This window comes from Agelaius phoeniceus, chromosome 3 (assembly GCF_051311805.1).
Source record: "Agelaius phoeniceus isolate bAgePho1 chromosome 3, bAgePho1.hap1, whole genome shotgun sequence".
NCBI lineage: Eukaryota > Metazoa > Chordata > Aves > Passeriformes > Icteridae > Agelaius > Agelaius phoeniceus.
In genome coordinates, this window is record NC_135267.1 from 19,131,216 (window position 1) to 19,157,660 (window position 26,445).

Sequence of the window (26,445 nt, forward strand, 5' to 3'; positions counted from 1 at the left end):
GCATAGGATGGATGCACAACAACTGGTGTAAAACACCATTTTGATCTGACTTTAACAACAAGTTAAAGTTAATTTGATTTAGCAGTGACAGGATAAGCTCCTTCAGTGTTTGGTTTGTGTACACAATGGTAAAGTGTCTTTGCAGGCATTCAGGAAAAGCTCTGTTAAGGCAGACTATTCTCTGAGATGTTAACAGCAGCTTGCTTTGGATTTGTACCAGCTGTAAAGACAGACACCTGCTTCTGCCTCTGTTGCTCTGGATAGGGAGTGGGATGGGAAGAGCCAAGTTGTTGTCTGTCACCCTTGAGCCAAGAATGACACAAGAACAGATGAGAGGCCCAATTGCAAGAGAAGAAAAAGAAGCTTTATTACAAAGGATTTTTTGGTTTATATAGACCACTACGATACATTCTACTTGATTGGCTAGTTAATGAAAAACATCTTTCTCACACACCATCCTTGAGAAGAACAGGAAAACAGTGGAAAAACACCACCTGCAGATTGTTTATACTAACAAATTATCACATTCCTACAACTCCCTAAAATTCTCACAAGCCACTGTGAGAAATGATTGCTGTTTCTCTCTCCCTGACCAGGCTGGCATTCACAATTGCCCATTTCATCTCCACCTGTTATAATGAAACTATAAAGATTAGCCTAGCCCCAATGTACAGGCAACCACAAACAGAAAACCAATTACTCTTACTGTCTTGACCAGACAGTAGTAGAAGCCATTATCTTGACTGGAACTCTTTTGTTTACCCGAATAAATACACTGTTTTTTCCATAGCAACACTTCAATAATCCAAAAGATCTGGCAGTTAAAAAAAAACTGAATTAATAGATAAGTTTCACTGGCTTTGTAACTGTCTCAGCTTCTGGATCTCCTGTTTTCCAGCCTATTTTATACGTCTAAGTGCAGCAATGCAGCATTTCAAATCCCAGAAAATGTGAGACTTATAATAAAATAATAATAAAGAAAAAATTTATAGCAGACATGGTAGATGTTGAGGACTTTTCTTTCATTTTATTAGTGAGCTGCAAAATTTATTTTGTGCCAGAACTGGCTGAAGTAATACAGTAGCATAAAATTGAACAATAACCTGAAAAACACTTTTTTTTTTTTCTGTAAGTGGCAGTATTTGTATGACTCTTGGTTGTGAGTAGAATTTGTGATGCTTTCACTCATCCTTCTTTATAAAAAGAGTATTACATCTTTCTACTTTGGCGGATACCTGAACCAATTCATTTGTGAGGTAGCTGAAGAGAAAAACAAATAAATGTTCTTCTGTTGGAGATACAAAGAAGCCTGACCTAGACACATCATCTCACTTTTCTCCAGGGCAATCAAAATCTAAAACACTTTCAGATTCAGTGGAGATGGCTTCGATGGTTAGTGAAATTTGAAAGCAGACTGACCGTAGTAATAATGAAAGTGTTTGCCCTCAGATGCAACTTTCTTTTCACCTTCGAATGGCATTTAATGCTATGCAAGGGCCAGAAACCTTCAGGATATTATTTCTCATATATTAACTTGGAAACCCACAGTATCTTATTGCAAAAACCCTTTATTTCCACTGACTCTGTTCAAATGCTTGCCTGATATTAGAAAAACAAGATGTCTCTTTGGACTTTGGTGTTCCAGAATGGCATTTGACCTGTGTATTTCTATTTTCATACTTTTCAAATTATTATGATCATTAGGGTTTTAAAATCTCAGCATTTCAGAAGTTCCTATCTAAGCAACTTTTTCTATTTCAAGACAGTATTTTTTAATCCAAACGATATGTACAGCTGTGGTATATTTAAACAAAAGATCTGACACTACTGAAATTGTGCAATACCATTTAAGTTTAGCAAGGATGCATTTTTTTAACAGTTGAGGTTGTAAACTTAACAGAAGATTTGGAAAGATCAATTAAAAGACCATCAGGATATCTTAGTGATTTTCATATTCTAACTAAATATTAAATACAATAGTTCAAATAAAAAATAACACACAGTTGTTTGTATTACTACTAACTTCCTACTAATATATTCAAAACTAAAAATATCATAGATTTGAGATTATCTACACTACATACTTTTGTACTCCCATGCTTTAAAAACTTCATTGTTGACTGACACCAAAGATGTACGCAAAGCTTTTAAAACATTTCTGCTAACAGATGTGCATTTTCATGAAATTGAGTAAATAAATGAGACTTATGCTTTAATTCACCTTCAAATCTCAACAAAGTCTTTTTTTTCTCTATTCTTCTTAGGTTTTGGTTGGTTTTTTGGGGTGATATTTTTGGGGTTTTTGTTTTTTTTTTTTAAATGTGATTGCAATCACAGCTGTGGGGATCTCTTGTGCCAGTCCTATAACAAACCAGTACAGGACTCATGCTCTTTAAGCTCTGGCCTCGGGGCATACATGACTGTTTATGTCCTTGACAAACTCAAAAGAGCAAAGGAGTGAGCAAAACAGGGTTGAATCCCAAAAGGTTTTTCTTGGTTTTCCTTCCATCTTGTCACACCACACTTCTCTGTCTCTCTCTCTCCTCTTTTCAAGCTTATTATGAGAGCTGAGTGATCATTTGAACCATCAGTAACATGCTGTAGAATAAATCCATATGGATTTATTGTATTCCTGTGCTTCCCAGCTCTCAGAAGGATACACTCTGATTTTAAAAAGAATGTAAATCTTATACTGCATAATCAAACACAAGGTTGGGAAAGACACTTTACACGAAAGACAGTGATAAATAGCAACATAGAAAGTGGGGGGAAAGCATCTAGTTGAATATTTTAACTGTTGTTTTTAGATTTGTTCTCAAAAATTTTCATTTGTATTTTAGAAGCAAAATCAAACAATACATTAATTAATCTTAGAAATTATATCCAAATTGTGCAAAAAATTCAGAGGAAAGAAAGCATAGCTCCAGAGAAACTAGATAAAATAAACTGCCCCTGACCTCAGAAAAATGCAGCCAAATAACACAAGAGAGAAAATACTCCAAAAGATCGTGGAGTTGATATTGCATATAAAATTGTTTGCAGAAATATCATTTCATATTGCCAAAACACAAATTAAAAAAATTGTGGGGCATTTGACTTGAATATTCAGACTGACCCATCACTACATGCAGTGCTCTTGGTCCATCTGGCACCAGCCAGGTTATACTTCGAGTACTGTGTTTTCCTCCATATAAATTCTACAGAATATTAGAATTAATTCAGAAACCAGTTACCAAGGGAAGTTACCTTATGGGAAGAGCTGGTAAGCCTAAACTTGTGAAGCTCAACATGCTAAACAGAGATTTCTGGTGGAAACATCAGTGTATGGTGCTATTCAGGGAAGCAGGCTGCCCCGAGAAGTCATGAAACCACCATCCCTGGAAGAGTTCAAAAGATGTATAGATGTGGCACGTGGGGACATGTTTTAGTAGTGAACATGGCAGTCCTGGGTTTAACAGATGGACTCGATGATTTTAGAGGCTTTTTCTAACCTTGACAATTCTATGATTCTATGATCTAGGCTACTCAACACACAGCATAAGAGAACTGTTTATGTTAAGTGCAACCTAGGATAAAGCAACATGTGATTTGAGTATAAGAAAATACTTAGCATTAAGGTCTGATCTGCTGGGCTGTGGAATATCCTTCCAACAGCCAGGGCAGAAGGCCCCAAGGCAGAAATCCCTTGACACGAGACCAGACCACTGCTGGGGGTTAGCAGGAGCAAGCCCTGGGCATCACTGAGAGGAGGGTGCAATTTCAATGTGGGTGCAGCCATGACCACAGACACAAGGTCCCAGCCCTCCCATGACAGGGCAAGGGAACAACTTGGAGAAAACAGTTTTCAGAGACTCCACAGAAGAGTCCACCCAATACCCAGCAAATAGGGCACTTTTGGTCTCATCACTGCCTAGGAGAATCGCTCAAACAGTATTGCTACTGCACTGGGGAAAGTGTAATTAGTTTCTATTGCTGCCTTCCCAGAAAGGGCGAGAATTGAAATTGTTAGATATTGACATGATTATTAAGTATTACTTCATTGAGATATTTAGGTTTGACACATGGGAACTTGCTAAAGAGCAATGACAGTAAATGCAAATTTATTTCCAGTAACTTCTCTTGGCATTAGAGTTTTTAAACAAATCTTCAAGTAGATTACTTTCTTAAAACCTAGCCAAAGGTCTCAGAAATGCTTTTTTTACATCTTCTTCCCTCATTCTCCCTTCCTTCTGCCTTTCATTTGATGGACACTAATATCAAATGAAAGCACATATGCTGTGCCCTTGATGCATGCAGTTCTTTCTGATGTAAAGAAAAGCAAAACCAAATGCAGTTTTCTCTGCAGAATCTGTTTTTCTCAGCATTTCTAACTGACTGTTGGTGTTTTGTTCCAACATCCTATGGACTATATTTCTTCCATATCCTTGTTTCTTCTTTTCTTTTTTAGAAGGGTAACTAACATGCTGTATTTTAAATCCTGTTTTTTTCTGCAAGCCTGCATTGCAGTCTTCTAGTGGGTTCTCTGCTTCCCTTTTTCCTTTTGAATGTGCTTCCACCTTTATATCATCACCTGTACAACTAGAACTCCACAACTGATCAACTGATCTCCTTGCATTAATCCTGTTCCCATCTTTACTTGCACAGTTCCAACACCTAACCTGTGTCCATTCATTTAATCCTGCCTCCAGCCACTTTAGAGGTCCCTTATTTAAAGTCAGGGCATCTAAACTGAAACTCTTGTGGCCGTATCTGAAAACACTGACAACAGCAATGGTGAAGGCTTCCCTATATCACTGTTAGCATGCTGTGCGTCAAAAAAGCCAGTTCCTTATTTTTGCATCAACCTAATACCATGCAAGCTGAAGGTAGCTATAGCACTGAGTTCCCAATCTTGAGCAGCCTTCAGAGAGCCTCTGCTGACAAGAGGAAGCTGACCTTTTAATTTCTATTGCTGTATTTTTATATCTCTCATTTATTCCCCATTTGTTAATTTTCCCCCATTTGCTTTGCAATTCCCAAACACCCAAAAAATTATCACTATTTGTCATATGAGGTAGCTTTTAACCAATCTTAAAAGTAGCTTTTAACCAATCTTCTGTGAATCCTATAAGTATTGCATTTGTTTACTAAGTAATAAAGTTTAAAAGCTACTTTAGATTGTTTTGACCACATTATTTAAAGCAAAAAAAAATTGTAAGTGAAATGCTTTCTATTTTAGTAACATACTAGCTTAATTATGATTTTGTAATTATATATTCTAATTAGAACTTTGCAATCCCTTGCAGTACACAGAAGCATCTTTTCATTCACTGTTTTCAACACACAGTTATCAAAATAGTCTTGAAATGTAATTAGTTTCTATGTTTTCTTATGATTTAAGCCATTGCAGAGGAAGTTTCACACAAATCTGTTATCCGAAAATGAACGTGCTTGGTGCTGTGTATCCAATATCTGGATATTTATTTAGGGCACACAGCCAAATCTGGCAGTAGTCTAGAATTGTGTTTTTATTGAGCAATCAGTTGAACGTTCATTCAGCATTTTTCCATATTTTGACAGCTAACAAGCACAATCAACAGCTGCTTCTCTGACAGGAATCAGGCCTCCACTCATACTTACCCAGTTTTAAATCCTAGACACAGTAATACATGAACCATCCCTGTGATACAATGTTCACTCCAAATCTGGCAATCTTTATCGTTCTACTCTACATCCTCTGTTTTCTCCTCTGGCAATTTTTCTGAGATTCAAGCTTTCTCTTTTTCCACCTATATAAACTTCTCAGAAAAACTGCTTATTTACTCCACACTCTTCTTGAAGGACCTCCTGATACACACTTGTGCACAGTTACCAAGCTTCCTCGCCAGAATATCTATTGTGGTTTATTTTTTCCAGGAATCAGGATTGAGCCTCACAGATTATTCCCAGACTGGTGGTTCCACTTGGCTTCACTTGCCCTTTACCACATTATTCCCACAGTGTGCCTGTCTATACCACACACAGGAGCAGTGCAGGAAGACCCCCAGGTTATCACTGGAGAGGCTGGCTCTGAAACTGGAAGCTGTGCAGTTGATTTCATGTGGCTTTGCATCTGGGTTCCCAATCCTGCTTCTCAGTTCAGCTGCTGGTGGCTCCACAGCTTTGGTTTCTGAGTCTGCACAAATTTGATGCTAGCTAGAGGATACAGACCAGTATTAGTGCTGTATTGAACCTGACAGACACATCCATAAATCGATAACTTATTTTTTAACAAAATCCTGGACTAGAAAAAATGCTCAGCCCAGCCATATGAACTAAGGATTTAAATTCATTTCACATGGAAAAGGCAGCTTCATCAGAACTCAAATTGCAGAAGTGGTTTCTAGAGTCTCCTACATCACACCTAAGCAATCAATTACTTCCAGGCTTCCCTATGTTAGCTATTAGTGAGAATAATCCATAAGTTCATGAGAGATATCTCTAATAAGCAATGCTCATCAGTGCATCCAGGCTTGACAGGATACCCTTTTTGTGGCAGTTCTTATGTACAGCACCCAAACTTTAAAAATCTGATGAAAACAAAGACAGCTTTGGACTGAGTGAGCTGCTGTTGCCCAAGGTTGTCTTCATTCAGGGCTGTCAGATCATCCCTTTTTGCAGGGACAAACAGGGAGGCAGCAGAAAGCACATGGGATATGTGTGGGATGTCGGTGGACCCCGTCCCCAGTACTCACTGCCACACACAAAAGAGGGACAAGGTTGGCAGCTGGGCTGATTGATGATACATCTTTACAAGTGGATTTTTGTGAGGGATGAAATTAGATTTCTCTAATGGCAGTTCTGCCATTTACAGGAGCAAGCTGCCAGTTTTCTGCTCATATCGGTGGACAATACAGTTACCAAGAAATGCTTCCTCCATCTAACGGGAAAGAAGCCTGCAAGATATATTCTCCTAATAGCAGAAGTCCAGCCAAGGTTAAGGAGAGATAAAATAACAAAAAAACTACAAGCCAGACAAGAATTTATCTGTGCAGATATATAAAAGTCCATCCAAACTGCCAGGCCAGCTTCTGGACTATTCAATAATCAGAACATCTTCAATAAAATCTGGCTTTTGAGATCCACAGACATTATCTGGTGCTGAGCATCTTTTAGTACAAAGCTGCTGAATTTCTGAGGCAGGTCTGAGGTGTGTTTAGGCCTGGTGAGACCTTGTGTCAGACATGCACAACTACTCCAGTATTTTTTTGGTTGTTGGAACTGATTCTGTGGGACCACAAAGCAGTTACTAAAGCCTATCCCAAAATAACCAAGGACAAAACCAAATAATGGCAGCCACTGATAGTTTCAAAACTGCCTTTTTAAAAAGCATTGAGACATTCACATGCTCCTGACAAAACAGATGCAAGTTTCATTTAAATCATTAATCTCCCATGAACTGAAATCTCTTCACAAAAATTAAATTTCCAAATAGCCATGGGATCAGCCTGCAGTAAATTTCTGCCAGCAGTACAATCTCAATCACATTTAACAGAAACAAAAGGTGCTGAGAACTCACAAGGATGTCTCACAAAGCTGATTTTGGTACTTCATGGCAATCAACTTCTCATCTGTCATTTGTCCCATCCGTCATTTGTCCCAACCCAGCATCAATCTGGCTCTTTGCCTTCACAGTCAAATTTCTGTTTGCATGTCTGGATGCTAAATCAATTGGTGACAAAAACATTGAAAGAATTCTATGCAAACACTAACATAAAATTTAACATTGCTGCCACCTGACTTGACTGAAAGACCCCTTTAATTAAAAGCAAATTGCCTGCATTCCAATTCATCTCTCTGCAAAACAGCTACAGGGTGAGGCATTGAGAAAGAAGCACACACTGGGAGTCTGAAAAACTATTTTTTATACAAATTTTCTTTACGTCCAAGATTTTTTTTTCAGATAAAGGCAGGCACATAGAAGGGGAAGAAGAATAGTATTTTTCTTCAGACAAACAATCATTCAGTTTGCAATAGTTTGCAATAGAACAAACTAATTTTCAAGCTACATGCCGCACTTGTTAACGACATAGTAGTACCCAGCATCCCTCCTCCTCAACGTTAAAGACTACCAGTTTTATTAGTGCCGTTTACAGCCGACTTACTGCTATTTTGATATCACGTACTGATAAAAAGGCTTACTACAGAAACGAGAACTTTTTCTCAATAAAGGCTCATTACCTCCAGTCCTGCACCGGCTGGCAGGTGCCCCACAGCCCGGCCCGCCGCTGCCCCCACCACCCGAGGAGCCCTTTCCCCGGGGGCCGCTCTCTGCTCCGTGCCCAGGCCGGGACAGCGGGCACGGGGAAGGCAGCGCTGGCGGCAGAGGGCAGAGGGCAGGCCTCTCCCGCCACGGCGTGCGCCGCGAAGGGCTCTCTGGAGCGGGCCGCGGGGGGAAAGCAGCGAGGGCTGAGCCCTGCGTGGGTCGCGTCCCTCCCGCCCCGGGGCTCTCCCGGCCCTTGGGGGCCGCCCCAACCGGCCCCGCGGAGCCGCGGGAGGGGCCCGAGCCGCGGCCCGGCCCGGCCCGGCCCGGCGGCAGGGGGAGCACGAGCGCCAGCCGGGCGCATCGCGGGGACAGCGGGGCTCCCGCCGCCAGCAGCGGCCGCCGCGGGAGCCGCACGGGAGACTCCTCGGAGCGGAGCGAGGAGGCGCGGAAATCCCGGCGCGAGAGCCGAGGATGCGGCCGCTACCACCGGCCTCTGCTTAGCCGCCGGCGCAGCCCTCTCGGCGGCGGCTCCGGCACCCGCCGCCCCTCGGCGCCGGGCAGCAGGAAGCGGCGCTCGGCCGGCTCCCAGCGCCCCCCCTCCCTCCCCGCCCAGCGCAGAGCGGGCGCCGGCGGCACGGGCCGTCGCGGGAGCAGCAAGCGCTGGCGTCGGATGCCTGCGCTACGCCATCCCGGTGCTGCCGCGGCCTGGACTCCGCGGGAAGCACGGGCGATCGGCGGGCAGCGGTGGCCGCTCCTTTGTGTCCCAGGTCGGTGCCGGGGAGCGCCGAGGGGGTGCAGGGTGGTCGGGCAGAGCGGCGGGACCGTGTCCGTCCCCTCCCGGAGGGGTAGGGCAGGCGGGCACCCCTCCGTGGCCGGCCTGTCTCTGGGGCCGCGGGCATGGCGGGCGGAGGACTTGTTTGTGTCGGTCTGACCCCCCGCTCCCCGGCAGGAAAACTCGGGGAGCCTTTCCGCAGCCCGACCGGGTGGGCGGCGAGCTGGGGCGGGGGCTCGGCCGCCTCCGCCGCGGGCCGGGGACTCTTTCCGAGCCCCCGGTCGGGGACGGCTCGCGGCCCTCGGGAGCGGCTCGTGGCCGGAGAAGTTTCTGCCCAGGCAGCGTTTCGCCGCCGCTGTTGATTGTTTATCGCTCCGAGGCGGCGCCGAAAATAGGTCAGAAATAATGTCTCGCTCGTCCCCGCCGCGAAGTGTCCGAGGGCCGGCCGTGGTACTAGGAGCTGCTGGAGGCAATGGTGCTTTTCCCCTCCTTCCTTTCCTGAGACATACGGGACCCTCACAGGGTTTGAAACAGAGTCGAGGGGGCGTTAATTTTTTTCTTATTTATTTATTTTAAGTGTTGGTTTCTGCGTGCAGTGTGGAAAGTTGCTGGCCGAGCGTTAGGAATAACTCCCAGCTATTTCCTGGTGCGCGGAGGGCGGCACTGGCGGCTCCCGCCTCCCGGTGCGAGCGGGAACAGCCCGTGCCCCTCGGAGCGCCGGCGGAGCGGGGCAGGGCTGCCCTGCCTTCCGCAGATGCTCCTCACCCCCGCTGCCGACCCTGGGATCTCGGCAGCGCTCAGTTAACCTCGGGGCGCGCTCGGCAGGATTTGCATGATCAGTAAGCGCTCTGGTGGAAATAGTGTTCGTTTCTCGTATTATTTCAAGCAAAAATTCGAACAGAACCAATTTGAAAGCTTTATTTGATAATTATGCATTGCAAATATACTGCTTGGAAGAGACGTTGCGTAGTGTAACAGATTTTTCAAAAATTGTAATTGGGGGATTTACAATTATGTTGATACTATACCCAAGGAGATATTTGTGCTGAAGTGTTTAAACCCACTTCCCCTTTCTCCTGGTTACAGAGAATTTTGCTGACTGAAACATAAATAAGCTACTATTTGAAATCTTACGTTTTATCAAGTAGAGTGGACATAAATGCCTATTTTGTTTTACTGGGTTTTACTTTTTTTTTTTTAAAGTGGATCTTTCAACTTGCTTAATGTCTTATAAATAGGCAAAGCCTGAGGTAAATTCCACATGCACCACCTTTTGGTTTGCTTGCCTGATAGCAAGTAGCAGATGCTGCAGAATCTGTATTACTCTGGAAGGGAAGGCATTACATTTTCATCCATTAAATAACTCCAACTTAGCAGTTTGACTGTGAAGATAAAATTGCTTGGCCCTTGCTGAGGGATAAATAGCACAGCCCAAACCCAGTTCAATAAATCTCTGGTTTGCTGGAACATTACGGCTTTTTTACAATGAAAGAATTCTGGATTTTCTTTTACAATGAAAGAATTCTGGATTTGTGGAGGAACAAATTAGGTACTCCAGCATAGTTTTTATTATTCTGTTCAACAGTTCATTAGAACTGAATTGTTTTGTAGGAAGTGGACAATAATCTGGGCTCTGGCTGCATCTTTGCAAGTACTTTAAATGAGTGAAGGACAGAGTTGTGATCTTGTTCTGTTTCTTCCATATGACTGTACCAGTAGTGACAGTCTGAGTACCTGCATTTGGTATGTCAGCTATAAATCTTAGTCTGCATTTTCCTTGGGTGGACCAATTGTTTTCTTTTTCCCCCTGTAAGTGGCATAAGTCAATTCTTAAGCTTTCCTTTGGCAATTGATAAAGTCAGACAATACAAATTTGAACTCATTCTTTGGAGTGGTTTAAATATCCCTTGTGTGAAATACAATCCTACACTACTGTTGAGAGTTGACTGATATGTGAAAATACTGGTTTTGGACTTAAATTAGCCCTTTATTAATAAAACTGATTTGTTACCTTCAATTCAAATTATGGTCAATTTGACTGGCCTGTATAAGGTTTGGCATGAATAGTAATCAGTAATAGTAAAGTGCACACAGCAACCAAATTCTGTCTTCAAAACTGTGATTTTGAAAATGTGCCAGACAAACCAACGCAGTTGTTGATTCAATTTGATCCGGTGCGATAGAATTTACTTTTGTTTTGAGCTAAGCAAAACCTCAAAAATAACACATTGGGCTCTGTTCAGATTTCAGAAGAGCTAAGCCCTTGCATCTCTTCTGAAGCCCCAGTGATGATGAGATGCTGTTACCTGACACTGCAGTCTTGTGGTTTTAGCATTTCCCTTGGCAGCCCATGGGGTTCAAAGCTCAGTTCCAGGACTGTCTCTGGTGCTTTTTTCTCACAAATATAGAATTAGTGAATTCAGTTCCTAAGCAGGGGGAGATGTGAAAACTGAGATCCGTTGCTCACTCTGACGTTCCTTGTTGACTTTGCTAGTCAGTTATCTGCTGAGAAAGACACTGACAAGTTCTAGTGGACTTGGTTGTGGTTTTGAGATATGATAAGCACTCTTTGACAGGATGTTTCTATCAGTATCTCATTCTCACCAGGCTACAATCTGGCGTTTTGGTGCTCTCTTGCTGGAAGTGATTAGAAGGGGATATGAATGCCACAGCCATCTGTCTGCCTGGGGAGGTGCACAGGAAAGCAAATCCTGGCAGAGGAATGAGGCAGATTACTTTGAGTGGCTAGGTTTTGAACTACTGCAGGTAAAGGTTTGGGAGCCCTTTATGAACTCTGACTCTTGCACTGTTTTGAAGAGAACCTGCTTGCCTACACCAGCCTAGGAGGCAGGTACCCAAATGTTTATTAATCTAATGCTGAAAGTACTGGTGCCTGTGTCTCTCTCTTGGACTGGTTGCTGTCCCAAATAAATTTGAAAGTTAACTCAGTACCAAAGATGGACCTCAGTGTGAGAATCAACAATCAAGGGTTCTGAATTCTTGTTACTGTTGACCTTGTTTCAGTGTTTGAAGTTGTTATTGTGATAAAGACTGATGTTACTCATCCTTGCTTGGTAACTGTTTCATCTTGTACTTTGTGTTTTCTGTCTTGAAGTCTTTTTTGTTCTTTTTCATCTCCCAGTCCCTACACACTATAGGACAGTCTTGGCAGAATATACTCTCTTGCTAGCCAGGGTGGAAGAGTTGCAGTTTTATTGTGTGGGTTTTCCTCTTCCCCTTTTTCTCTGTATGGAAAAATACAGTCTCACTAGTGCTTTGTTTTCATGACAGGAAAGATGAGTGGCACCTGTGTGTTGACCAGCCTTTGTCCTTGATGGATATTTGTTTTGACAGCCTGTTTTTGTATGTCAGTTACCTCTGACAGGCTGTTGCTTAGAGAACCTGTAGCCTAAATAAGTACTACTGTGTCAAGTACCAGCACATGAATTTATTTTGGTTAGCTAAGACCATAAAGACCATAGCTCAGAGTTTCTTGAATTATTAATTATTTAATTTTGCATTCAGTATTCCTCCTAATGAACAAGCATGGAAGGTGTGATTTTTTTTTTTTGTTAATGAAAAGTTTGTTTATTTTGCAATCTTCAAAACTTTTATAAGTTCCTATATCCTGGTGGTACAGTTCAGTGGTTACAGTGGTAGTGCTGGGTTGCCATTTGGACTTGATGATCTTTAAAGATCTCTTCCAACTTTGATGATTGCATTCTATGGTTCTGTAAGTCACAATCCTGCTGCTTTAAAACAGGAACGAGAGATTGGTGAAATCCACTCAAAAGTCACATTTTTGGTCCCTTTGAGCTTGTTACAATTATACAATGCTTCTGAAAAAATACTAGTTCTATGTTTTTCTGCCCCAGCTAGGCAAAGCGGTAAAGTATGTCCTTACATTCTGTTAATATTAATGTGCCATGTGTTTTCTCCTTGGCAAGACAGGTGATTTTATGTTTGCTACACATCTGGTGATTTTGGCCTTCTCTAGCATTTTGCTAAGCACCTTTTGAACACATTAATTTGTTGGATACGTGTCATTAAGTATTGTGTGTAGAAAAATAAGTTACTGTAGAAGTAGGAACATAATTAAATATTTATGCTTTTGTTTATAGCAAAAGCAGTTGGTATTTAGTAATGTGTTGCTGATATTTGTAAAAGTCTGTTGTACAAACCGTCTTCCTCAAAGCACAATGTGTGGAACTTTTGTGGTAACAAGAGTATGCAACAAAGAGTATACAAGAAAAAAATCTGAAAGGGAGGAAATAAGTTTGCCATAGTTTTGGGTCAGGAAGAAGTCAGGTGAGCTAATTGTGTTTACTTCTAGCAGGAAATTTGTGACAGCATTGTTCTTGGAAAGAACAGACAGAGAAATAGGAAACAGAATCAAATCTCACAGAGCTCAACTTACAAGTGGAACAAAAGTTGAAAATGTTAATACAAATTGAAATTGCATCAATTCTGTTTTTTATTAGATCGTTTCAGTGCTTTTTTTATAATGGATTTTCTGTAGAGGTTTTGAAATTGGAACATTTTTAATGCGAAGAATTTTGAACTTTATATTGTGCAAGCAATTTTGTTGGAAACAAGATAAAAAGTTTCACTTACCAGTATTTCTTACTAAAACTAAATAAAACATGCCTACATTTCTGAATTACAAGTCTTGTATCAGAAAGAAAGGAAAGCATACAGATTTTGCTGTATTTAGCTTTCTAGTGAAAAGTTATAAATTTGTTGGCTCTAAAACTATAGAATTATACATGTATATTTGTACATATGTGTGCATATGGTTTGCTGAATCTTGTTTGTGAAATAAATCACAAACCTGTACACACCATACCCCCAAATTAAGAGGAAATCTATAGCATTCAGCAGTTAATTTTGCCGGAGAATTTACACTTGACCTCTGACATTTTGAAATAACAAACTGACTTGTTCTCCAGATGCAAGTCTGCTTACTATAATCACAACCTGTTCACATGCTGTGACCTCATGAATTAATCCACGTTACTGACAATGCCATAGGTCACTCATTACCTGTTGCATAAAGGATGTTGAGAGATAATGCTTTCTTGTGCTTTCTAGCTATAAAATAAACTGAATTCCCTTTATGCTTTAGATGATTTTTCTAAAGTTAATAAGAAAGGTTTCCCTTTCAGTTTTCATGTTAGAATGGCCTGCAGTACATTTTCTGTCTTCTTTCTATTGAAGTTTACAAGGAAAATGTTGTTGTATTTGTGCTTCTGTAGAAGAAGCTGTCCTTTCTCCCCAGGCTGTCAATTCTGTTATCACTTGATTATTTTTCTGCATAATGATTGTGTATTTCCATGTAAAAAATCAGTCTAAACAATGTAATTAATGCTCCTGAGTTTTAGTAGTTGCATATAAGCTTTTAAACTTAATTATACTTGCTTTTCTGTCTATTTATATGTGGCCCATCTAGCTTTCTATAAATGCATATATATGTTTTTAAAAGATTTTCTGGGTAACTTCTGAGGTTATAGCTATCAGATGATTCAAGAGCTGATGTTTTCTGGCACCTCTGACCTTCAGTCCCTGACTGCAGTGAAAAAAATCCAGATTGAAACATGCCAAGGTATTGAAGATATTTGAAGTACTGAAACAAGAAACCATAGATAGTAGAAGACATATTTTACTGCTTTACATGTAAAACAGCTTAGAGGAAAACAATCTTTTAATGAGTGAGGTCAATATTAGATCTGAAAGTGGAAGTCAGGACCTAGATCTCCACATTTGTGGCCATTCTTTCATGCTGGGATTCTTTTTCTTATGAAGACCCTTGTTGCTGGGGCAGAAGCTCTGAGCCATAGGGTTACCTATTATTAATTTTATTTTGCATGTCCTTAAGAGACAACCTGTGGAAGGTGCATTGTGTATCTGTGAAATTGGTTTGAGTGCCAGCTAATGCTACTAGTGTTTGAGCTGAATTTGAGTCTGTGACTCGAAGCTCTAACAGATGTTACCTGCCTTTTGATGGAAATGTGTAACAGCTGATGAAGTTTAGCTAGAATGATGAATTTTCATCGCCAGTCACTTTGCTCTTCTCAGGTAGGAGAGGAAGGAACAATAACCTTTTGAAAACCAACTAGCCGTGCTATCAGCAGGGTAGAGAAAGCCTCTGATGATTTTGTTCCTGGTTGTTGGGCCTTTTTTTCCCTGAATATTTGTGCTGTATTTAAGGGGTGGTACTTGTTCTAGTTGTAGCAAATTTGAAAGCAGCATGTGAGGGATTTAATGATTACAAAACGTTAGTACAAGAATTTCTAACTAAACATGACAAGTAAATTGTAGCAGAAAAGAAGTGAACAAAAATTGTTCCATACAAAACACTGTCAAAAATTGTTTAAGTAGCATTGGTGATGGTTCAAGCTAATTCAGAAAACAGTTTTCTGATTTGTTTTGATGTAACCCTGCAAATCTACCCATTGAAGTTGCTAAAGGTGATAATTAGATTTGTTTTGTTTCCAGTGTGCTATTTTGGAAACAGAGTCTTGCCATTTTAGGTTTGTGTCAGTGTTTTTAGCAACTTGTAACACGTCAGCATTGTTCTGTTAGTGAAATGCCATGTGGGGAGCCGAGGTAAGAGCGCATGAAGCCTTCAAGCTGCAACATAAACAAAAGCAGATCTTGAAACTGAATTTGTTAATGCTATAATGTTAATACTTGCCTGTTTCATAGGGACTCTTTAGTAAGATATTCTGGCAGTGCCGTGGGGGAGGAGCAATGCCAGCGCTCTGAGGAAGGGTTGCAGCCTGTGGAGCTCAGATGGAGCAGGCTGTGCTGACTGGGGCAGTCCTGTCGCTCTCTTCCTCCATGACAGGGAGCAGAAGAGCCCTTCTTCAGCAAAAATGGTGCCTGTCTCTGGACACCAGATGTGTTGGCTGGTTTCTCTGCAGGCAGAGCATGTTTTTGGACCTTTTGGGACAGAACTGCTGGAAGCTGCTCAGCTTTCCATCCTTCCGTGCCTCCTTCTGGAAGGAGATGGCCTGGGATGCCAAGGAGGGTTCCTAGGTGAGATGTTGCCTCCCTGGGAAACCAGGCCTGTGAGTAGACAGCAGAACTTGTCCTGTGGGGCAGGGGGAGGTGAGACTGAGCTGCTGCTTGGGCTCTGGGGGTCTGTCCACCCATGGAAGAACCCATGGGGGCAGGGGTAGGGCGTTACTGTCCAGCTTTTGAGGTGAATCAAAGAAAGGAATGAAGGGTAAAAATACCACCTCAGGAATGGCTGTGAGAAGGGGCAGTTTCTTTCACCCTGCTACTGAGACCTCTTTGCTTTGCTGTGCCAAGGCTGTGGCTTATGGAGGCTGAGGGACAACTGGCCAGGGAAGCGCTGTGCTGTGCTGTGCTGCTGCGCACTTCCCTTCCCCATGCTCCATGGCACTGCTATTTGTGGAGCTGTGCTTTGAAACCGGATAAGGAAGTGATCTGATCAAGCCCTGCAAAAATAGATTATTCTAAAATGGTAACTAATTAATTTTAAAATGCTGTCCCACGAGCACTGTGTTGGCAGTGTTGAGGGGGCGATTGTATTGATGCTGTGAAGATGTGAATGAGCACCTGAGGCAGAAACTTCTGAAGCTGTTTCTAGTGCAGAAGACTCAGTGTAGTTTCCTGAACAAAGTTGGCGTAAATTCTTGCTATGCCCTCACTCACTTCTTCAGGGTTAGATGTTAATATAGGCATACTCTGACATAGATCAGTGCAGCTGTTTGTGGAAATCATGCTGTATTTAAATTAGTGAAATGTTGCTGTTTAAATTAAAAATGAAAAAAGCTAACCAACTGCCCCCCATAACCCCCAGTATCTTACAAAGTAACCTTCAAAATATCTGTAAAGGTTTGGTTTGGTGCTGTGGGGCTTTTTGCCTCCCACAACTGCTAGCACAATTGCAGAGATGGCTGTTTGTGGCGTGGGTGCAAGCAAGTCTGCAAGGGTAGCAAAGGATTTAACTGTAAAAGAATTTAAATTAAAGACTTTGCTACTGATATATAATGTGCTGTTTTCTCAGGGTGCTTACTGGCATCCAATCTTCTTATAGTGTGCATGCTAAGATCTGCTCAGTTTGTTCAAGCTACCATCACAGCTGTCTACCAGTGCTGATCAGTGTTATCTTTACTTGACACTTGTTTCTTTAAAGACTTTTTTTGCCTGAGCTTTTCTCAATAAAAAAGCACACACAGTACTCTGAATATTGTGTTTAGTCCCTTCTCTTCTAAACAGTGAAAAAAAGTAGAAAATTATTAAATTTTATTGCATTTTTTTTTCTTGGGAGTGGGAAGTGTGGGTTGGTTGGTTTTATTTGTTTGTGGGGTTTTTGTTTGATTTTTGTTGGTTTTGTTTGTTTGCTTGGGTGGTGTGTGTGTTTGTTTGTTTGTTTTCTGTTAGGTCAGATCTGTTTTGCTCCAGGCTTCAGTGGCAGAAAAAAAGAGTGTGGAACATTAAGGACAGAACATTAAAATCTTGTGCTTGGCTGGTTTGGGTAATAACTAAGTGAATTTATTAGTTTAGATATGTTTCAGCTTGGTGCTCTTTGATTTGGAAGTGCACAATTCAAGCTGCTGGAGGTGCCACCTGAGGTTGCAGAGAAAAGTATTTCTTCCTCATCTGGTCAGTATGAAGATAAGTGAGCATCAAGAGAGCTTAAAGCCTTGGGCCAAATTGACATGTGGGTGTTTGTTTGCTACAATATGTTTTTGAAGAGCTTTAATGCACGTTCTGAAATACTTCTTATGACCTCATTAGGTCATGGCTTGCAGTGGCAGTCTGCTAAATTGTCCTTCAGCTTTGCACGTGTATCATTCTACCAGAACTAAATTGCACTTTGTACTAGAATAATATGGATTTGACTGTAAAATTAGTGCATGTTTTGTGTAGCAGAAAGGTTACAGACAGGGTCTTAGAAGAGGGGTCAATTGAAGAGAGGGTCTGACACACTTCAGTGTCAGAAAATCATTAACAAAGGAAGAACAAAACAAGAATATATTACTTTTTTCAGGTGAGTATTGAATAAAAACTATGGGTAGATGTTATAAGATGTTAAAAACAGTGTTTTATATTTCCAGTTTTTAGGGGTTTTTTTTTTTGCATTGAAGATCAAAGAGGTAAACTTTTAACCTAAATTTATGTGTTATAATGCTTACCTCAATTTGTTTGTTAAAACGGTAGGAAACTGGAAACCAAACCCCAGGGAAATCAGCAATGGTGTGGCCAGCAGGACCAGGGAAGTGATTGTCCCTCTGTACTCAGCACTGGTGAGGCTGCATCTGGAATCCTGTGCCCAGTTCTGGGCCCCTCACTACAAGGCAACCATTGAGATGCTGGAGCGAGTCCAGAGGAGGGCAGCAGCGCTGGTGAAGGGTCTGGAGCACAAGTCCTGTGGGGAGCTGGGGGTGTTTATCCTGGAGAAAAGGAGGCTCAGGGAAGACCTTATCACTCTCTACAACTACCTGGAAGGAGGGTGTAGCAAGATGGGGGTTGGTCTCTTTTCCCAAGTAATAAGTGATAGAATGAGAGAAAACGGCTTTAAATTGTGTCAGGGAAAGTTTAGATAGGAAAACTTCTTCACTGAAAAAGTTGTCAAACACTGTAAAGGAGTGCCTTAAGACAGTGGTGAGATCACCATCTCTAAATGTGTTTAAAGAAGTGTGGAGTTGGCACTTGAGAACATGGTCTTGTGGTAGAGATAGCAGTGTTTGGTTAAAGGTTGAACTTGATTTTAGAAGTCTTCTCCAACTTTAATGATTTTGTGATTCTGTGAAAAAAGTGAAGTCAGGATTATGTTTTTAAAGATGTAGTAGATATCCCCAAATCAGCTGCCTTTATATTGGGTTATTAACATTAGGTGTTGAAAAATAAAATAGCTTTTGATACAGTACTCCTCTGTATTTCTGAAAGAAATTATATTTGTAAGAATGCCCTGTCAGAGTCACTGTTTTTCTTTGTTGGCTGATCCAGCCTTATCACCACCAATGCTATTACTGTAGGAACTACCAAGGAAGTGGTTTTGTGACCACTGATCCTGGATCAGATTTACTGTCAGATTATCCCCTAATGTAGCTTCGATCAGGCAGCCAAGCTATCACATTTCTTAAGTTAATAAGAGTATGCAATATATCATTTGTGCTAACTTAATGCCTACTGTGGGAGGAAATACAGTAACTATTTGGCATAAAGCCTTCCAATACAAAATCAACCTGTCAAATCTAAACTGTATTTACTGTCTTGTCAAAGAATGACCTCAGAGCAGGTATTGGAGCAATGACTCAACTCTGTAAATTGTGCTGTTTTATTTACAGAGGACAATAATACAGAATTATTACCTATTAAAAATAATTTATTGATCGTATGGCGTTAGATGTATTTTTCATTTCTCTTGAAACCAAGGGTTTATTTTTTTGAAAACAAGTTTACTTGTGGTGGGAGAGAAGGTGCAGCTTTCTTTTGGAGACTTTTGATTCATAAAATATGGCAGAGTAATGACATTAACAGTCATTGGAGACATTTTAATGCCAAATTCATCCATATGAAAGCTATTTTTTATTTATTGACATTGTTGGGACATGGAATTCAAAGAGAGAGAGCTTTCTTCCTTTGTGTAAGTAGGAAAATGAAGTGTGTTTTAAGTACACTTAGATAGAGCCTTAAGGTATTGTGAAGAACCTATTCCACTGGACGGAATCAAATTATTTTAGTAAGCTTCCCTCTCCTACTTTATTAATTCTTATCTGATACATCCTTCATAAATTCAGTAGTTTATAAGATGGTGAATGTATTAGGCTATGCAATTTGGGTTTTTTTAGAGCCAAAATACTACAGTCTGCAATTTATTGGGGTTTTTTCCCATTTACTGTAAAATCCTTATATGCTTTTTATGTAAAGTTCCAAAAGACTTTGGTTGATTGTTTAGTATAAGCATTTCATTTTGGTTTTTCCTCATAATGCTCCTCTGAATAGGTTAGGAAAAGATCGATTGTGAGTTCATTAATGGAAAATGATAAGCAAAGCAAGTATTTAATTTACAGACTTATTTCTACATTTGCAGAACTACATGACTACATTACTGCTGCTATAGTCAGAGGTATTTATTTTCATCGCTGTTGTTGAGGTAGCTCAGCTTTACTGCTGATTTTCATGGTCCACTCTCCATGGTTCTTGGCATGTGGAAGTTCATTTTTCTCACTCAGCCAATGTGTGGAATCAAAGTGGTACAAGGTGGCTGGCATAATGTAGTAGCACATATCCTGAACTGCTACTGGTTATCATCAAAACGCTCCATTCTTGTTGTTTCTGACTCAAAAGCAGTCACATTTGTGCAAGTTATTTCGTACCCCTTTAATAATTTTTTAAAATGTGGTTTTATTTTTATGGGAGGTCTTTGTAAAAGGCAAATAAAGCATTCAGTTTGGTTTGTTCATGTTCTGTTTCCATTTTTCTGTGCAAATTACTGTTGAAACCATTGCTCAATTCATTTTAATGAGAAAGAGGAGAAGGGATCTCAGAGATGATGCAGTTTTTGTTTAGCATAAATGGTTGGCTGAAGTTTGTGTCCATACTGGGAGGAAAAATACTGACATCTGTAAGCATGGGGTCTGTTTTGCAGAAGGGGTTTTTGTGGTGGAGGGAGACCACATCAATAAGAAAGAGAGCTTTTAACTGTGCTCCCACAGAACTTTTCTTGTTAAAGTTTTTAATGAGGAAGCTTAGAAATAACATGTCATTTGTCAAACAGACAAAGACCAATGCTAGGATAGAAAGGAATAAGCCTAATAAGTGTTCAAGATGAATTATTGTATCACATGTATGATCTATTAATAGGGGAGAAGAAAAGAAATAAATGCAACATCTTAATGACTTCTGTGCTCAGTGGGAATAATCAAGTTGTCAGCTCAAAGTAGTGACTATGTTGTTTTTATCAGTGTGCTGCATAAAGGATGAGATATTGGTGCTAAATTTAAAGCAAAAAGTATGAAAACTTGAATTTTAATGCCTGATTAATTTGGTTGTTTATCTAGCCCATTAAAATGTCATAGGTATCTTGCATTAGCTTTGTTAGAATCAAACCTTATGGTTGGCTGGGAAGTAGTCTAGTCTTAGAGAACTGGGTGTGAAGAAAATTGTAATAGTTGAGTTTTGCCCTGAGCCCATGAAAATTAGGTTGTTGTTTAACTATATGTGTAGTTATTTACTTCACATAGTTATGACAGCTGTGAAGCTTTAAAAAAAAGGTAATTAGGAAATCCTGATGTAAACCAGTCTGTTCTGATGTATTTTTCTAGTGGTGGTGATGCTGTCTTTTTAAAATTGGGATAGTGAATTGAATAAGGTATTCTCAATATTTCTGCATAAGGGTTTTTTTTGTTTGTTTGCTTGTTTTACGACATGATGATTATGCAATCCAAAATTCAACTACCATTTCTTTTCTACACCCTCACCTTTTGAATTATGGAGGAGCAGGGTTTATTTCTAGTGCTGGGAAGCTCTAGTCTCAACCAGAACACTGTGATATTGAGTGCTGCACAGCTCTGAAAGGATTTCAAAGGACAGGGGAATTATGCTTGCAGTAGTCCAGGCTCTCTCTGCAGGGAATGCAGAGAGAAAGGTGAAATGATCAAAATAACAGACTGGTTCTTTGCAGCACCATGCTGAACTAGTACATGCAGTGAATTATGCTTTTTCAGCCTCACAGTAATTAAAATAAAAGGATATTAGCTTGGAAGAGTTTTAGATGTATGGATAGATGGGACATATTTCTAATCACATGCAGAAAAATTTGGCACATCTTCTGTATAGTCTTGCCAAAGTCTATGAGAACCCAGATAAATTTAAATGAAAAACAGTGTCCAGGTTTCCAGTCAGATTGTGCTAGTGTGCACACTCAGAAAGCAGGCATTAGGAATAGCCTTGTTGGTCAGGTCAAGAACTTTGTTTCCACCACATTAAGTTTCAGCTGAAGGCAGTGTCCAAGAAACAGCTAAAATTGGAATTGAAGGCAGTTCTCAGGTGGGGGGGACAAACCTGTGAGTCATCAGCACAGAGATAGATGGTGGCTGAGTTTGTGTTGGCAGGTGCTGGATCTCTGAGCATACAGGAGAAGAGGACTGGTAAAAAAGCTCAGGAATGGTGGTGTACAAGGCTTCTACAACAACTTTGAAGAAAAATACTACTTGAATGTTAAATGAACACCCAGAAACAGACCGGAGCAAAATGAATGCTTTGTTCTATTTTAATTAGTAGGTTCTTTAGTTTTACTTTTGATTTCCACTGAATATAAAATACTAAATCTAAGGCTAGAAAAAATTCAGTTCCTCAGAATTTTGCATTTTTTTCTCTCTCTCTCTTTTAAAGAAAGAACTCAGTCCTCTTTAGAAGAGAACTGGTATGACACAGGTTGTAATGCATTGTTAAACAAATGTTATAAATGTCGGTGCCGTTTTTATGTGGCATTATGGCTTCAGGATTTTACTAGACTATTATTGAAAATTTGTGGTATCAAAGATGTAATACCAACATGACATGCACAAGTGAAATCTGTTTTTAAAAAATCCAGATAATGTTTTTTGTGTTCTGCTTTCTCTGTTTTCTTCCCTCTGAAGCTAATGCAAAACCAGTTTAGTTTCACATCTTGCCTGCACAAGCTGTGATAGATTTTGTCTTTGTATTTCTCTGAAATGTACATACAGAAAGATGCAAAGTTCCTTTAAGAGGGTAGAACAAAGTGTTCTCTTTTCTGTGTCTTTGAAATCTAAAGGTCATCAGATAAAAAAGAGATTTTGCAATTGTTTATTGTATTTTTTAAGTACCCTAATTGTTTCAGAGTGCAGGAGAGATGAACTGCTTCTTAATAAGCAGTTTAAAGTAGTGGTTTATCAGGAGCTCCAGGGAGAGATTCAGCATATTAGGTGGTGTTGACCTACCTGCAGTGTTTGCTCTAAGAAAGTGGGTTCATGGTCTTCTCCTTGTCCCCTGAATTTTGGCTCCTGTGGAGAAGGGACGTGAAATTTGCCAGGAGAATCTCATCAGACCTGTTCTTGTAAGTTGTCTCCTCCCTGGTGGCTGTGTAAGGCTGCGTGGGGGCTTGAGCTGTATTTGATGACTCAGGCCAGAATATCCTCCTACCTCTTTTGGGGCTGTGTTGCTCCTGGAGAGCTGAGAGTTTCTCTGAAGACTGGGGAGGCTGTGGGTGGCTGGGGGTGTACCAGAGTCCTCTGGGAGCTTAGAATTCTGGGGTGAAGACAAGGACAGTTTGGCTGGACATAGCAATGTCAGCTTTGCCAGAGTATTGGCTTCATGAGAAGTTATATCTTTTACTTATTTTGTAAAAATACATATCAGACTGCTACACTTTAGGAGAGCTGAAAACTGCAGTGCAGGACCCAAGGTCAGACTGGAGAATGCTGGTAGGCAGTTCTTGTGAGATTGTTGGAGAGGACATGATAAAGGTTGTTATTAGAATGCAGGAAAAGAGAACAAAGTACATAAGTACTGAAACATTCTAGAGATGTTGCTCTTAGTAAAACGTTTGTTGTTTGTTTGTTTATTTTTCAGTTCAAGCAGTATGTTTTTGACAGCAGAGAACTGGAAGACTGGTTGATTGACATACTAAAATGGAGTATTTACCAGTGCAGGTAAGACATTCTTTGAACGTCTTTTTGCAGTTTCATTTCTTGTTTTTTTCATTTGCAAAAGTGTTGTTTTGCAGTTCCCAGTGCAAATAGCTAGATTAATGGCAGTGTTACACAATCATTTTTCTGGAAACAGAGCTGGTTTAGGAGGTTTCTGTATTTTCAGTTCACTCTCAGGTGCTCTGATGCAGCTGCTGTAAAGTAGCACTAAAATGATCGATTAAGGAAAAAAAAACAGAAACAAGAAACAAAAGAAACATCCTTTTTTTCCTTCAGACAAACATTAAAAATATGTTATCCTGTGATCCAGTTTGTATTGTGGCCTCAGGAAAGATTAGTATGTATAACTAAAGAAAGTGGTGAGATGATGTGGGGACAGCATGGACCAGCCAGGATATATAGGAGATTTTCCAACTTAGAAAAGTAAACCCTCAGAAGTATGAAGGAAAGGAAAGGTTTGGCCCTCAGTGTAGGATCAAGTGGCTTTAACTGACATTTTAACTATTGGAAATGTTAAGTCTCAGTGCTCTGAATACTTTTGAATATAGAAATGCTGTTTGGATTATAAAAGTTAAGTAGCTATCAAAAGTTTAGAACACCCCTTTCTAATTTATGTATTAAGGTATTGTAATTTATTATCAGACCTTCTGGTATGGGTTTATATGCTGCATTAAACTCCATTTCTCATGTAGAGAGCTCCTAGTGAAGGATTCTTTTGTTTCTCAATGCAGTTTAATATCTTGGTTTCCAAATGCTAATGATGTGCTTTAAAATACATCAGTAAACTCATTAAATATTAAATTGAGTTGTGGACTTTTGTTGTAGATGAAGTTTATGGTGTACAGCTGTAAGTTTGACAGGAATCTATACAACATATACCTCTACAAGAGTTCATTTTTTTTGGTTGGCTTTTGTATGATTATTGTACAAGCTTAAGACATTGTCCAAGTTGAGTTTCTCCTTTAAAATATTTATTCACTGCATAACACTTTCTATTACGTAGTTCACAGTACTATAACTGTTCTGTTCTGTTTTCCTTTGCACTGGTATGAAAGACTTTGGCAGAAAAGTAGTGATGTGGTTTATGTCAGCCCAGAGCAGTAAATGTTCCCCTTCTTCCAGTTTAAGGTGCACGTGGAACACACTGAAGCTCAACAAAGCAAAAGCTATTCTCAGTGGTCAGCTGGGTACCTGCAGTACACAGCACTGCTTGCTGGATGTGCTGTTCTGTGAGCTGTGCCACAGTATTTCTTACTGGTTTTGCAGTTGGTACTGGAATAAGGCATAGACACTGTTTTTTCCAAATGCTGTTTGTAGTTGGGTAAGAGCCGTGTTACTGGATTAAAATGCATGGTCTTGTGTCATGAAGGGCTGTGGTTGCTGGACCCTGTGCTTGGTTTGCAGGGAATAATTGCATTCCAGGCAGATTTTTAGGGAACTGGCTAGGAATGCTAAGTGAGCTCAATGGAGGAAGAAGGGAGGGAGTGGCCCCAGCTAGAGCCATACTATACCCAGTAGGAATACCACAAGTTCACTGGGCAGTCCTTTTGGCAGTCATGCAAGATGTGGCTCTCTTAAGTTTTGGGTTTTTTTGTTGAATTAACTCATTCATAAAATGGACCTTTGAGCTTACCCAATTGGACTGGTTCTGGGTTTTCCTGCTGGGGACTTGAGGGACTCTGATCGAGGCCCAACAGCAACCTCAGGAACAGTCTTCACTTAATGAAGGCAAACTGTTCAGGGAGTTAGCGCCACTCATTGTGTCAGGACACCAGAGCCTTGTCATGTCTTCCTCTTGAGAATGTAGTTTCATCAAAATGCAAGCTGGGTGAGACTGCCCCATGACATCCTTAAAAAGATAAAGATCCTTTTGCTTTTCCTTGAGTGCTTTGAAGTGGCTTCCTTCTGAGTACTGGACAGTTTCATCCATAGTGCACAGAGTTTGTTGCCCAGCAGCCAAAGGTCACAGTGGACCTAGGATCTCTGGATCTCTGCTCTGTGGCAGGTCAGGTTTCATTTGCAGAATATACACTTGCATTTTGGTAGGTGATGCCCATGTGATAATGCAGTATTGCAGCCCCAGAGAATTACAGTGCAGAACATTTTGTATCTAGCTTTAGACCACAGAGGACATCCCTATACAGTACTACAGACAGAGCAGTGGAAGAGGGAATTGCTGCAAAGCCCTGAAGGCTGTCACTGTCAGTCCTAACACTACAAAACTGTAGCAAAACTTGTGGCATCCTTCAATTAGTCTCTTGAAGTCCTCTGATTGAAATTCAAATGATGACAAGATTTTTTTAGACAAGCTGGGTTAATAGCATCATCTAGATGCTGTAATTTTGATCTTGTGGCAAAGGCCCTTGATCCAAGTTCTTCATGTTGTCCTAATTCCTCTTCCTCTGCCCCCTGTTACACCAATAATGTACTGTTCCTGTGTTTTTGTAAAGTCCATTCAGATTCCCTGTATTGGCTGTTAAACCAAGGTCAGAATTAATGTCTTGTTTAGAGTTTAAAATCTACACTTGTGTTACAGGGCTTGAAGTCTTTCACCTCCTCTAGAGTGAGTACAGAAAGGGAGGTCTTATCTTGAGTCATATTCTAAGACAATTTAGTTGGTAGGCTAGAGGTTGTGCCTCTAAATGTGACTTTGGTTTCAGTTGACTAATACCTGCTGCAGTCATGACTTTTTTTGCCACCTGCTCTGTTTCAGTCTCAGTACTGCCTGCTACTTCACAAACATCCAAATGCATGTTGAAAATTTTAGAAACAAAAGAAGCCATAATCCATTCAAGCTCCAG

General features: G+C 40.5%; 2 protein-coding genes across 3 annotated transcripts in view; one reads left to right on the forward strand and one right to left on the reverse strand.

Annotated features, from left to right (window-relative positions):
- Window positions 1–342: 342 nt before the first annotated feature.
- Window positions 343–26,397, reverse strand: LOC143693752 (uncharacterized). The gene is made up of 5 exons (XM_077176365.1): window positions 26,316–26,397; window positions 25,278–25,362; window positions 9,661–9,844; window positions 7,538–9,511; window positions 343–6,174 (listed from the first exon to the last, which is right to left on the reverse strand). The coding sequence occupies exons 1-4, from the start codon at window positions 26,395–26,397 to the stop codon at window positions 8,705–8,707; spliced, it is 1,158 nt and encodes a 385-aa protein (XP_077032480.1). The 3' UTR covers window positions 343–6,174; window positions 7,538–8,704.
- FAM135A (family with sequence similarity 135 member A) overlaps window positions 8,931–26,445 on the forward strand; it is a 79,733-nt gene continuing 62,218 nt past the window's right edge. For both annotated transcript variants that reach the window (XM_054629383.2, XM_077174794.1), the window contains exons 1-2: window positions 8,931–8,991; window positions 23,568–23,647. The gene's annotated coding sequence lies outside the window, so the exon portion shown is untranslated. The remainder of the gene's footprint in view (window positions 8,992–23,567; window positions 23,648–26,445) is intronic.

What these genes read in the sequence shown, in the direction of transcription:
- LOC143693752 (XM_077176365.1), bottom strand. Translation starts at nt 26,397, where the DNA reads ATGCATTTGGATGTTTGTGAAGTAGCAGGCAGTACTGAGACTGAAACA. An exon ending in CCCAGAACCAGTCCAATTGG is followed by an intron (nt 9,845 to 25,277) that starts GTAAGCTCAAAG and finishes TATTTCCACCAG; the next exon opens with AGCGCTTACTGATCATGCAA. An exon ending in CCGGGAGGCGGGAGCCGCCA is followed by an intron (nt 9,512 to 9,660) that starts GTGCCGCCCTCC and finishes AAACCCTGTGAG; the next exon opens with GGTCCCGTATGTCTCAGGAA.